Raw genomic sequence first — 14625 nt, 5'->3', positions numbered from 1 at the left:
CCCTGCCCCTCTCCCCCTGCCCCTTTCCCCTGCCCCTCTCCCCCTGCCCCTCTCCCCCTGCCTGACTCCCCCAGCCCCTCTCCCTCTGCCCCCCTCCCCCCCCCCCCCCCGCCTCTCACCCTCTGCCCCACTCCCGCCGCCCAATTCCGCTGGCCGCTCTCCCTCTGCCCCACTCCCCCTGACCTCTCCTTCTCCCCTGCCCCCCAACCGGCTCTCTTGGCCCCTCTCCCTGTGCCACTCTCCCCCTCCCCCGTACACCCTGCCCTTCTTTCACTGACCACTCCCCCTGCCCCTCTCCATCTGCCGTTCTGGCCCTTCTCCCCTGGCCCCTCTCCCCATGCCCCTCCCCCTCTGCCCCGCGCACTCTGCCCCATTCCCTCTGCCCCCCGTCCCCCTGCCATGCACTCACTGCCCTGCACACACTGCCCCTCCCCCTCTGCTCCCTGCTCCCTCTGCCACGCACTCACTGCCCTGCACACCCTGCTAGCTTCCCCTGCTCCATCTGCCCTGATCCCCTGCCCCTTTCTCCCCGCTCCCTCTGCCCGGTTTCCCCCTCCCAGCTCCCCTGGCCACTCTCCCCTGGCCCACTCCCCCTACCCCACCCCCTCTGCCCCTCTCCCTCTGACCCTCAACTTTGACCCTCTCCCTCTGACCCTCTCCCTCTGACCCTCTCCCTCTGACCCTCTCCTTCTGTCCCACGCACTCTGCCCCTCTGCCTGCTCCCTCTGCCCTGCACCCATGACTTACTTCCCCTGCCCTGCTCTACCTGCCCCGCTGCCCCTGCTCCGCTCCCATACCCCCACTGCTCCATCCCTCCTCCACTTCCCTACTCTGCCCGTGCCCCGCTCCCTCTGCTCTGCTCAGCTCAGCTCCCCAACCCAACTCCCCCTGTCCAGATTCATTGCCCAGTTCCCCCTGTCCAGCTCCCCTACCCAACTCCCCCTGCCCAGCTTCCACTGCCCAGCTCCCCCTGCCCAGCTTCCACTGCCCAGCTCCACTGTCCAGCTCCCCCTGCCCAGCCCACAGCCCAGCTCCCGCTGCCCAGCTTCCACTGCCCAGCTTCCACTGCCCAGCTCCACGGCTCATCTCCCCCTGCCCAGACCCCCTTTCAGTTTCACTGCCCAGCTCCACGTGCCCAGCTTCCACTGCCCAGTTCCCCTGCCCAGCTCCCCTACCCAGCTTCCACTGCCCATCTCCCCCTGCCCAGCTCCCCCTGCCCAGCTTCCACTGCCCATCTCCCCCTGCCCAGCTCCCCCTGCCCAGCTCCCCTGCCCAGCTCGCCCTGCCCAGCTTCCACTGCCCAGCTCCCCTGCCCAGCTCCCCTACCCAGCTTCCACTGCCCATCTCCCCCTGCCCAGCTCCCCCTGCCCAGCTCCCCCTGCCCAGCTCCACCTGCCCAGCTTCCACTGCCCAGCTCCCCCTGCCCAGCTCCCCTACGCAGCTCCCCTGCCCAGCTTCCCCTGCCCAGCTCCCCCTGCCCAGCTCCACCTGCCCAGCTTCCACTGCCCAGCTCCCCCTGCCCAGCTCCCCTACGCAGCTCCCCCTGCCCAGCTCCCCCTGCCCAGCTCCCCCTGCCCAGCTCGCCCTGCCCAGCTTCCACTGCCCAGCTCCCCTGCCCAGCTCCCCTACCCAGCTTCCACTGCCCAGCTCCCCCTGCCCAGCTCCCCCTGCCCAGCTCCCCCTGCCCAGCTCGCCCTGCCCAGCTTCCACTGTCCAGCTCCCCCTGCCCAGCTCCACCTGCCCAGCTTCCACTGCCCAGCTCCCCCTGCCCAGCTCCCCTACGCAGCTCCCCCTGCCCAGCTTCCCCTGCCCAGCTCCCCCTGCCCAGCTCCCTCTGCCCAGCTCCCTCTGCCCAGCTTCCCCTGCCCAGCTCCCCCTGCCCAGCTCCCCCTGCCCAGCTCCCCCTGCCCAGCTTCCACTGCCCAGCTTCCACTGCCCAGCTCCCCCTGCCCAGCTTCATTGCCCAGCTTCCCTACCCAACTCCCCCTGCCCAGCTCCCCCTGCCCAGCTCCCTCTGCCCAGCTCCCTCTGCCCAGCTTCCCCTGCCCAGCTCCCCCTGCCCAGCTCCCCCTGCCCAGCTCCCTCTGCCCAGCTTCCACTGCCCAGCTTCCCCTGCCCAGCTCCCCCTGCCCAGCTCCCCCTGCCCAGCTCCCCCTGCCCAGCTCCCCCTGCCCAGCTTCCACTGCCCAGCTTCCACTGCCCAGCTTCATTGCCCAGCTTCCCTACCCAACTCCCCCTGTCCAGCTTCACTGCCCAGCTCGTGTTGCCCAGCACACCCTATCCAGCTCCCTATTTCCCTGCCTCACAACACATCTCCATCAGCTGTGAGTAAAAGATTTTACCTGCGTGTGCCAGGAGGTGCAATTCAAGATGTCGGCTGTCAGAAAACCTTTTCCCACACAACTTGCAGAGAAATGAATTCACCGTTTCAGTCATCCTAGCAGGAAATAATAGAGAGACTGAGAGGAGCACAAAACACTTTAAAAATGTGAATCACTCCCACGTATCTGTTATATAAACCAATCCGAACCCCTCGATTAGATTCCAGTCCGTAACTTACTCCCGGGTATCTATTATTCTATATATAAACCACCCAAACCCCTCGATTAGATTCCAGTCTATAACTCACTCCCGGGTATCTGTTATCCTATATATAAACCACCTAAACCCCTCGATTAGATTCCAGTCTGTAACTCACTCCCGGGTATCTGTTATTCTATATATAAACCAATCCGAACCCCTCGATTAGATTCCAGTCTGTAACTCACTCCCGGGTATCTGTTATTCTATATATAAACCAATTCGAACACCTCGATTAGATTCCTGTCTGTAACTCACTCCCGGGTATCTGTTATTCTATACATAAACCACCACGAATCCCTCAATTAGATTCCAGTCTGTAACTCACTCCCGGGTATCTGTTATCCTATATATAAACCACCAGAACCCCTGGATTAGATTCCTGTCTGTAACTCACTCCCGGGTATCTGTTATTCTATATATAAACCACCCCAACCCCTCGATTAGATTCCAGTCTGTAACTCACTCCCGAGTATCTGTTATTCTATATATAAACCACCCCGAACCCCTCGATTAGATTCCAGGCTGTAACTCATTCCCAAGTATCTGTTATTCTATATATAAATCACCCCGAACCCCTCGATTAGATTCCAGGCTGTAACTCACTCCCGGGTGTCTGTTATTCTATATATAAACCACCCCGAATCCCTCGATTAGATTCCAGTCTGTAACTCACTCCCGGGTATCTATTATTCTATATATAAACCACCCCGAATCCCTCGATTAGATTCCTGTCTGTAACTCACTCCCGGGTATCTATTACTCTATATATAAACCACCCTGACCACCTGATTAGATTCCAGTCTGTAACTCACTCCCGGGTATCTGTTAGTCTATATATAAACCACCACAAACCCCTCGATTAGATTCCAGTCTGTAACTCACTCCCAGGGTATCTATTACTCTATATATAAACCACCCTGACCACCTGATTAGATTCCAGTCTGTAACTCACTCCCGGGTATCTGTTATTCTATATATAAACCACCCCGAACCCCTCGATTAGATTCCAGTCTGTGACTCACTCCCGGGTATCTGTTATTCTATACATAAACCACCCCAAACCCCTCGATTAGATTCCAGTCTGTAACTCATTCCTGGGTAGGGTCTATATATAAACAACCCGAAACCCTTCAACTAGATTCCAGTCTGTTATTCTCTCCCAGTTATCACAGCTCAGAAGGGCAATCTTGGCCGGAGGAGGTTACAGAGATCGGGGCGGCTATCGAGAGTGGATGAGGTTACGGAGGTAGGGAGGGATGTAGGGGCTGGAGGTGCTTACAGTGATAGGAAAAGCTGTAGGAGGTTACAGAGATAGGAAGGACTGTAGAGGCTAGAGGAGATTACAGTGATAGGTTGGCTGAAGGGGCTGGAGATGGTTATAGAAATCAGGGGCGCTGTAAGGTCTGTAGGAGGTTACAGAGATAGGGAGAGTTGTAGAGGCTGGAGAAGGTTACAGAGAGAGGAAGATTGTAGGGGCCAGAATAGGTTAATGAGAGAGGGAAGGCTGCAGATGCTGGAGGAGGCTACAGAGATAGGGAGGGATGTTGGGTTAGGAGGAGGTCAGATTGTCTGTTTTTCTCAGATGAGGTTAGCCAGGGTAGCGTCAGTGGAAAATGGAGATGTCACAAGTGCTCGTTCACTTGTCCCTTTTCTCCCTCCCTGAGAATCGATTGAGAGAACCTGGCCTGCAGTCTCGGAAACAGGACCTGATTCTTAGAATTCGCATCTCATTGCACAGATGCACATTCTGTGGCATTTGTGGTCTGTACACTAACTAGAGAGGGAGAAAGAGAGTAGACAGTGGAATGAAAAGGGGTCGGAGGGAGGTTTCTGCTCGCGAGCACAGTTCCTGGAAACGTGTTGTCAAAGGTCCGTGTATTTGGGCTCTTTGAGTTTGGCGGACTGTCGAGGGTGGGAGCGGCTTACAGCAGAGACCCGCACGATGAATTCAAATTTCAAAGTCTGCGAAGAGACCGGGTGAAGCTGGGGTTGTTCTCCTCGGAACGGAGAAGACTTAAGTATGTTCAAGGCTGAGAGAGACAGATTTTTAATCAGTGAGGGAATCGAAGGTTACGGGGTTAAAGTGGGAAAGTGGTGGTTGAGGATTATATGAGATCGGTCATCATCTCATTGGATAGTGGAGTAGACGCAAAGAGTCAAATGGGCCCCTTCTGCCCCTAGGTCTTAGGGGCAATATTCATCACTCTGCCACAATCACCAAAAGGAACAGATGATCTTTGTCATTATCATCACGGTGCCTGTTACTGGGATCGTGCTGTGTGCAAATTGGCTGCTGTGACAGTGACCTCACTTCAGAAGAGGTGGGTGCGAGAGGCCTTGGGACATCCTCAGGGGGTGGTTGGTGCTGGGGAAATGCGAATCTCTTACACACCTCCCCCGAAAACAGATTCTGGCTCCTATCAACCCCTCCCACCTGCCCTGGTCACAGATACCCAATTCCACCCACACTGGGGGGGGGGGGGGGGCGGGCACACTCAAAGGGCGTTGCTGAGTGACTCTCATAGTGATGCGAGGGAGGGATGGATTCATGTTACCAGAGAGCTGAGGCACTGCTGCAACGGCGGGAATCCCCACAGTGCATCGACCTTCAGCGACCAGCCGCCCCCGCAGGGCCTGTGTCAGCCGGGAGCCTTCCCCTTCTCGCTGACCCCGCGCTGTGGGTGCCGTAAAGATCGGGGGAGAGAGAGAGAGAGAGGCACGCACACACACACACCGTCACCAGGAACCTGAGAATGCAATGGCTGAGAAATTCATTCCGGAACAGCACTCCGAGACTGACACACACTGCAAATAACAAGGCGACATCCAGATATTACTGCAATATCCGCCTAGTTTATCTGCAGATCAGTCGTGGTTGTCCCCGTGTTACAGACAGGCAAATCACTGACAGGAAAAATGTGGGTTAAAGGGGCCATTAAATTACTAAAGCAGGCTGAGAGAGAGAAATAGAAATCTGTAGGATAAAGACAGGACAGTGACCAGGAGCAGGAACCCTGGCTGATTCCCCTCTCTCTCTATTCCAGGGATCACAGGACAGTGATCAGGAGCAGGAACCCTGGCTGATTTCCCCTCTCTCTCTATTCCAGGGATCACTGGACTGTGACCAGGAGCAGGAAACCTGGCTGATTTCCCCTCTCTCTCTATTCCAGGGATCACTGGACAGTGATCAGGAGCAGGAACCCTGGCTGATTTCCCCTCTCCCTCTCTAAACCAGGGATCACTGGACAGTGATCAGGAGCAGGAACCCTGGCTGATTTCCCCTCTCCCTCTCTAACCCAGGGATCACTGGACAGTGATCAGGAGCAGGAACCCTGGCTGATTTCCTCTCTCTCTCTCTATTCCAAGGATTACTGGAAAGTGATCAGGAGCAGGAACCCTGGCTGGTATCCTCTCTCTCTAACCCAGGAATCACTGGACAGTGATCAGGAGCAGGAACCCTGTCTGAGTTCCTCTCTCTCACTATTCCAAGGATCACTGGACAGTGATCAGGAGCAGGAACCCTGGCAAATTTCCCCTCTCTCTCTACCACAGTGATCACTGGACAGTGATCACGAGCAAGAACGTTGACTGATTTCTCCTCTCTCTTTAATGCAGGGATCACTGACCAATGATCACGACGAGCAAGAGTCCTGGCTGATTTCTCCTCTCTCTCTAACCCAGGAATCACTGGACAGTGATCAGGAGCAGGAGTCCTGGCTGATTTCTCCTCTCTCTCTAACCCAGGAATCACTGGACAGTGATCAGGAGCAGGAGTCCTGGCTGATTTCCCATCTCTCTCTAACCCTGGGAATCACTGGACAGTGATCAGGAGCAGCAATCCTGGCTGATTTCCTCTCTCTCTCTAACCCGGGGATCACTGGACAGTGATCAGGAGCAAGAATCCTGGCTGATTTCCCCTCCCTCTCTAACCCTGGGAATCACTGGACAGTGATCAGGAGCAGGAGTCCTGGCTGATTTCCCATCTCTCTCTAACCCTGGGAATCACTGGACAGTGATCAGGAGCAGGAGTCCTGGCTGATTTCCTCTCTCTCACTCTAACCTAGGGATCAGTGGACAGTGATCAGGAAACCCGGCTGATTTCCCCTCTCTCTCTCTAACCCTGGGATCACGGGACAGTGATCAGGAGCAGGAGTCCTGGCTGATTTCCCATCTCTCTCTCTAACCCAGGAATCACAGGACAGTGATCAGGAGCAGGAACCCTGACTGATTTCCCCTCTCTCTCTAACCCAGGGGTTCAATGGACTTACGGTGGTGGCCATGGAGTGAATGGTCGCACATACATTGTCTCCTGCCTGAGGACTGGATGTTTGGTGCTTTTTGCTAGTTTTGCGGGGGGATTGTGCAAGTGGAAAAGTGGTGGAGTGGAAGAACTAAGATGTCGCAGTTATCAGACAAGGAGTATGTCGAATAAGGGGCATTCTTTGGGCTCAGAGATCATGCATGGCACAGGTGGGGGAAAGATGGCGGAGGGACCCATGGCATCATTGACCGTTCAGTGCTCAATGGACAAGTTGGTAGAGTTCCTATCGACCAAATTTTTAAAAAACAGGCAGGCAGTCACTGAAGCCTTGGTGAGTGTGGCAGGGTCAATCCGGGCAGCCCTGGGGAAGGTAGGACAGCGGCTAGAGGTGCAGACTGCATCAATCCAGAAAGTGGAGGAGACGGTTGCTGACCACAAGGATCGGATCGCCTCCTTGGAGGCAGAGATGTTGATAATGTCGGAGGGGCAGAATAAGTCGAAGGCCAAGGTCGATGACCTACAAAAAGAACGGGTCTGCCTTCAAACTCTTTAATTGGGCGAACATTCGAGATCTTTTAATCGGAGAATCACTCCAGGCGACAGAACGTGGGATTGTGGGGCTGCCCAAGGGCATTGAGAGGAGCAAGAGGTATATGTGGCAAAGATGTTCAAGCAGTCAGTGGTGGAGGGGGTCTTTGACTGCCCTTGTGAAGTGGGCCAGGCCTTTTGGTCATTGATGAAGAGGCCAAGTGCCGGGGAGCCGCCAGATGCGAGCATAGTCCGGCTCCATTGAAACCCGGACAAGGAAAACATCCTGAGGTGGGAGTAGGAAATGTGTTCGTGCATCTGGGAAAGCCATACCGACTGAATGTACCAGGACCTGGGAGCAGAGCTGGTAAAAAGAAGGGTTGGGTTCAATTAGGTCAAGGCTGCTCTTCTTAGGAGCAAGGTGCGATTTGGAATGATGTACCCGGCTCACCTGTGGGTCATGCTTGGGGGTAGAGAACATTAATTTGATACGCCAGAGGAGGCGATTAACTTTATAATGGAACATGGCGACGTTTGAAGGTTCTGTGTGGGAGTACCTGCATTGCTCAGTTTCAATAGTGTGTTTCGTGTTGCTATTGTGTTTTTTGTAGTTTAGTACTCCTCTGTTTATCTGCGTGTGTAATTTTGTCATATCTGCCACTTTGCTTGTGGGATACAGGCCCTGGATGTATTAAAGCAATTGTTGGGAATTGTGGAAGGGGAGGGCAGGGAGTGGGGAGTAGATGGGTGGATGTATTGGTTTGGGGCCATGATTAAAAGTGGGCATGAGTTGGGGGGCTGGGAGTATTTTTTTTTTTGTAAATAGAACTTGCGGTTTTCCCCAGGTAGCAGAAATGCTGGTTAACGGAAGCAAAATGGGGGAGATAGTCGCAACTGGTTATTTAAGCGGGGGGAGGGTGGTTTGCTTTCTATGTGGTTGGGATAGCGAGCCTTTGACAGGTTTTGTTTTGGCGGGGGGAGGGGGTTGCTGACGGTGAAGGTTTCTTTGTGGAGTTATTTGATGGAGGGCGGTGGCCATCTTGCGTGGGCCTGGAATTTTGGCACGTTATGGTGATCGGTGGGTGGGGTGCGGTTGGGAGGAGGGCGGGGGAGACTGGAGACCCCCAAGTAGACTGGTCTCATAGAATGTGAGGGGATTGAATGGGCCGATTAAAAGATTTAAAGAGTTTGAAGGCAGACGTGCAGGAGACTCACATGAGTATTTGGGATCAAACGAGTTTGAGGAAAGGGTGGGTGGGACAAGTGTTCCATTCGGGACTCGATACAAAGACGAGGGGAGCTGCAGTGCTCATCAATAAGAGGGTGGCCTTTTCGGTGGGTATCGTGCCCCCTGGAGATCCAGGCAAACGATACATAATAGTGAGTGGAAGATTAGAGGAAGTTCCTGTGGTGTTCGTGAATGTGTACTCTCCTATCTGGGATGATACAGAGTTCATTAGGAAGGTGTTGCAATCCCGAATTTGGATATACATTGGTTGATTATGGGGGGGATTTTAATTGTGTGCTTGACCCAGGTTGGATTGGTCATGCCCCAATTCTCTGAAGATATCGGGGGTGGTGAAAACGTTGCTTGTGTTCATAGAGCGGATGGAGGGTGTGGATCCATGGAGGTTCGGGCATCCGAGAGAGAAGGCGTTCTCGTTTTCTCTCGCATGTACACCGCACTAACTCCCGTATTTACTTTTTTATTCTGGGTAAGGCACTGCTCCCAGGAGTACTAGGCTCGGAATACTTGGTGATTGTCATATTGGACCATTCGTGGGACTATGTGGATCGGTGTGTGGAGAAGGCGTGCACCAGCAATCACCGTGGAGGTTAGATGTGGCACTGTTGCCGGATAAGGGGGCTTGTGAGAGGATAGGTGCGGCTATAGGAATGTACGTGGAATTCAATAAGAACAAAGAGGTTTCTCCCTCCACGTTCTGGGAGGCGTTAAAGGTGGTAATTAGGGAGGAGCTGATTCCGATCAAGGCGCACAGGGAGAAGGTGGGGAGGATGGAAAGACAGAGATTGGTGGAGGCCATTTTGGCAGTGGATTTGCAGTATTCAGCCACCTCAGAGGAGTTGTTGAAGGAGAGGGAAAAGCTCCAGATGGGGTTTGAACTGGTTTCAATCGGGAAGCCCGTTGGCCAGCTGAGTTGGGTACGAGGGCCGTTTTAATATTTTTTAAAATTTAGAGTACCCAATTATTTTTTTCCAATTAAGGGGCAATTTAGTGTAACCAATCCATCTACCCTGCACATTTTTGGGTTATGGGGGCGAAGCCCATGCAAACACGGGGAGAATGTGCAAACTTGGGAATACGGGTGGTTCGTAGCTGGGATTTGCTGCACAAGTTCATTTTAGCCAACCTGGTAGAAAGGGTGAAAGTTGATCTGAAGAGGTGGGTGCTCTCCTGCTATCGTTGACAGGGCGGGTTCAAACTGTGAAAATGACAATCCTGCCGAAGATTTTATTTATTTTCCAGAATCTCCCTATTTTCCGACTAAAATCCTTTTTTTGGGGAGGGTTAATAGGATGGTTTTGGCCTTTGTGTGGGCAGGCACGGTGCCTCAGATTCAGAGAGCCTTTTTTTAGAGGGACAAGCGGTCAGGGGAGTTAGCGTTGCTGATTTTGTTGAACGATTATTGGGCAGCAAATATCGAGAAGGTTCAGAAATAGGTCGTGAAGGGAGGGTCGGTTTGGGGACGGATGGAGGAAGCTTCATATCTAGGGCCGAGACTGAGGGCTCTGTTGATGGCTCCGCTTCTGTTCTCACTGGCCAGGTACTTTTTTTTTTTTTTTAGAACATACAGTGCAGAAGGAGGCCATTCGGCCCATCGAGTCTGCACCGACCCACATTAATCCCTCACTTCCACCTTATCCCCGCAACCCAATAACCCCTCCCAACCCTTATGGACACTACGGGTAATTTAGCATGGCCAATCCACCTAACCTGCACGTCTTTGGACTGTGGGAGGAAACCGGAGCACCCGGAGGAAACCCACGCACACACGGGGAGAACGTGCAAACTCCGCACAGACAGTGACCCAGCGGGGAATCGAACCTGGGGCCCTGGCGCTGTGAAGCCACAGTGCTAATCACTTGTGCTACCGTGCTGCCATACCGTACTGCACGAGTCTGGTAGTTGCAGCCTCGTTAATAGTTTGGAACCAGTTTAGGAAACATTTTAAGGTGGAGGGAATGTCGCTGTGGGCGCCGATATGTGGGAACCATAGATTTATTCCAGCGGGACTGGATTTGACATTGGGAACGGGAGGGGGTAGAAAGGTTTCGGGATTTGTTTGCGGAGAGTAGGTTTACAGGGCTGGAGGAGCTGGTGGAAATGTCTCAGCTTCTGCGGGGAAATGGATTGCAGTACTTACACGCTAGCATTTGTGAGGAAAGAACAGGTCACATTTCCTCAGTTGCCGCCCCCTTCAGTGTTGGACAAGGTCGTTTCTGAAGATGAGCTAGGGGAAGGCAAGATCTCGGATATCTATGGGAGATTGATGGAGAGGGCCTCATTGGAGGAGAAAAAGAGGAAGGAGGAGTTGGGTGGGGTGTTTGAGGGAGGGGTGTGGAGTGAAGCCTTACGTAGGATAAACTCTATCTCCTCATGTGTGTGACTGAGCCTGATTCAATTTAAAGTGGTGCAGAGAGCGCCGATAATAATAATAACCTTTTATTGTCACAAATTACTGTGAAAAGCCCCTAGTCGCCACATTCCGGCGCCTCTTCGGGTAGGCTGGTACGGGAATTGAATCCGCGCTGCTGGCCTTCTGCATCACATACCAGCTGCCTAGCCCACTGAGCTAAACCAGCATATGACCAAAACACGCATGAGTGGGTTCTTTCCAGAGGCGGAGGGACAGATTCAAGCCGTGTTCAAGGGTGCCGGCGAACCACACACAAATGTGCTGGTCCTGTCCGAAATTGGCACGATTTTAGGAGTCTTTTTCCAGGACAATATCGGATATTTTAGGGATAAGGGTGACATCGATTCCGTGGGTGGTGATATTTGGGGCATCGGATGAACCACGGGTGCAGGAGGTGTGAGAGGCTGATGTATTTGCCTTTGCCTCTCTCTTAGCCCGGAGAAGGATTTTGCTGGGGTGACGAGCATCGGAGCTGCCAGGAGCGACGGCATGGGTGAGTGGCCGGTCGGAAATTCTGCATTTGGAGAAGATTAAGTTTGCCATCGGGGGTTGGAGGAGGGGTTCTACTCGAGGTGGAGGCTGTTTAACCCCTTCTTCTAGAGTTGGTAACTGTCAGCGGAAGGAGATGGGGCAGAGGAGTTTGATTCTGTTTGATAAAACAGGACATGCAGGGCGGGATGGTGGGTCGGTTGTTTATTATGAGAAGTGTATAATGTTTAAATAGGGTTGTATTTTGTTTATTAAATGGAAAATGTCCTGAATGAAAATATATATATTTTAAATTAGGGATCACTGAACAGTGATCAGAAGCAAGGACCCTGACTGATTTCCCCTCTCTCTCTCTCTCTCTAACCCAGGAATCACGGGACAGTGATCAGGAGCAGGAACTGGCTGATTTCCCCTCTCTCTCTCTAACCCAGGAATCACGGGACAGTGATCAGGAGCAGGAACCCTGGCTGATTTCCCCTCTCTCTCTCTAACCCAGGAATCACGGGACAGTGATCAGGAGCAGGAACCCTGGCTGATTTCCCCTCTCTCTCTAACCCAGGAATCACGGGACTGTGATCAGGAGCAGGAACCCTGACTGATTTCCCCTCTCTCTCTCTCTCTAACCCAGGAATCACGGGACAGTGATCAGGAGCAGGAACACTAGCTGACTTCCCCTCCCTCTTGAACACAGAGATCACGGGACAGTGATCAGGAGCAGGAACTGGCTGATTTCCCCTCTCTCTCTAACCCAGGAATCGCTGGACAGTGATCAGGAGCAGGAACCCTGGCTGATTTCCCTTCCCTCTTGAACACAGAGATCACGGGACAGTGATCAGGAGCAGGAACTGGCTGATTTCCCCTCTCTCTCTAACCCAGGAATCACTGCACAGTGATCAGGAGCAGGAACCCTAGCTGACTTCCCCTCTCTCTCAAAAGTAGGGATCACTGGGCATTGATCAGGAGCTGGAGCCCTGACTGATTTCCCCTCTCTTTCTCTAACCTATGGATCACTGGATAGTGGTCAGGGGCAGGAAATCTGACTGATTTCCCCCCTCTCTCCCTCTACCCCAGGTTTTACTGGACAGCGATCAGTAGCAGGAACCCTTGCTCTCTTCCCCTGTCTCTCCCTAACCGAGGCTTAATAGTTTGGTTCACAGCATCTGGTAGCACTACACCATTGGCTGACTCACCTCTGAGGAGCCGCGGTGGATTCAGACATGTGCAACAGATTTCCACCAATTCCTCGCGCCCTGAAGGCCGGGATCATTCTGCTGCCCTCTTGCCCGGGCCGGCCGCATATCTCCAGCCGTGTAGCTCCCTGGAGTGCCTGCCTCGGGTACGAGCCAAAGTCCACGGTGGCAGAGAATGCCATGGGGGCCTGAGAGATGTGAGGCAAGACCGCGGGAACAGCACGGAAATGACTGGCATCCAGGGGCGGGACAGCCACGAAGGGCCGGACCGGCATCTCATACCTGGGCCACCCCAGCCCGTCTGGGGCCAGGGGGGCCACCCGCTGTTGACCGGGCGCCGATCGGCCGGGCGCTGTGATTACGGTGCCGCGGGTTGGCAAGCTCTCGGCACGGGTCAATGCTCCAGCACCTTCCGGGGACCCATCCTTCTTGGGCGGGTCGCATGCCATGGCTGCCTTGTCCTCCAGGAACTCGGTCTTGGCCAGCAGGGAATCCTCTGGTCCCGTGTCCGGTGCTGCCAAATCTATCGCGCTCGGAGTCTCTCCCTCCACGGACGCGGCTTCAAATCTTTCCGACGGGGCACTGCGGTGGGGTGAAGCACTTGTTAGCTCTCGGTCCGTCACTGCCTGGGCACCCTCAGACTTCCTTGCCAGAGTCCAATCCTCGTCGCCAGTCCTTCCCGTCAGCCCTGGGCAAGTGGTGGCCGCCAGGATTTGCTTCACCAGCCCTTCCATGGCCAGGACTCCAGCCGCCTGCAGCAATTCCTCCAGCTCCTCAGCTGGCGCTTCCAGGCTGTCGGTGTAGGAATACTCGAGGATCAGCTCGAAGGTCCGACTGGCCAGGAAGTCAAGAGTGTAGCGGACGCTGCGAGTCCTGAAAAGAGCCTCGAATGTCCGGCTCACGCAAGCGAGCACGAGGCTATGAGCATGGAATTCCTGACTCCCGACGGTGATTACCACATCGCACAGCGTCTGGGACAACCTCATCCTGTTCGCTTCCCGCAGGAGCAAGTTGGAATGGTGGGGGTTGTGCAATGAAACTCGAGACATCTTATTCCGCGCTCTTCCTCCGGCGTCCAGTCTTCAAGGCATCAGACATCAGGACAGGCATCTGTTCAAACAGCAAGCACCACATCGATGACAATTATTCATTACTCGTAACTGAAGTTATGCATTTTGGTAGGAGGAATAGAGGCACAGACTGTTTTCTAAATGGGAAATGTTATCGGGAATCTGAAGCACAAAGGTACTGTGGAGTTCTGGTTCAGAACCAGTTCATAAGGTTAACGTGCAGGTGGAATTGGCAGTTAGGAAGGCAAATGCAATGTGAGCATTCATTTTGAGAGGGCCAGAATACAAGAGCAGTGGTGTACTGCTGAGGCTGTATAAGGCTCCGATCAGATCCAATTTGGAATGCTCTGAGCAGTATTGGGCTCAGTATCTCACGAAGGATGTGCGGGCGGGCCTTGGAGGGGGTCCAGAGGAGGTTCACAACAATGATCCGGAATGAAGGACATGTCATATGAGGAGAGGTTGAGAACTCTGGGTCTGTACCACTGGTGTTTAGAAGTATGGGGGGGGGGGGGGTCCTTTGAAATTTACAGGATACTGAGAGGCCGCGATAGAGTGGGTGTAGAGAGGATGTTTCCTCCAATAGGAGAGATTAGACTGACTCTCACTGGGTATGGGTTCCACACACACTGACTCTCACTGGGGTACGGGTTCCACACACACTGACTCTCACTGGGGTACGGGTTCCACACACACTGACTCTCACTGGGGTAGAGGTTCCACACACACTGACTCTCACTGGGGTACGGGTTCCACACAGACTGACTCTCACTGGGGTATGGGTTCCACACACACTGACTCTCACTGGCGTATGGGTTCCACACACACTGACTCTCACTGGGGTA

General features: G+C 53.9%; 1 protein-coding gene across 1 annotated transcript in view; it reads right to left on the bottom strand.

Annotated features, from left to right (window-relative positions):
• LOC140387059 (zinc finger and BTB domain-containing protein 16-like) overlaps positions 1-13814 on the bottom strand; it is a 65213-nt gene extending 51399 nt beyond the window's left edge. Inside the window, exons 1-2 of the mRNA XM_072470071.1 lie at positions 12711-13814; positions 2343-2437 (exon numbers count right to left, since the gene is read on the bottom strand). Coding sequence (XP_072326172.1) covers positions 2343-2437; positions 12711-13759 — 1144 coding nt within the window. The 5' untranslated portion in view covers positions 13760-13814. The remainder of the gene's footprint in view (positions 1-2342; positions 2438-12710) is intronic.
• Positions 13815-14625: the final 811 nt, after the last annotated feature.

The sequence above is a fragment of the Scyliorhinus torazame genome, chromosome 12, assembly GCF_047496885.1.
Source record: "Scyliorhinus torazame isolate Kashiwa2021f chromosome 12, sScyTor2.1, whole genome shotgun sequence".
NCBI lineage: Eukaryota > Metazoa > Chordata > Chondrichthyes > Carcharhiniformes > Scyliorhinidae > Scyliorhinus > Scyliorhinus torazame.
This window is presented reverse-complemented; position numbering and strand designations above follow the sequence as displayed.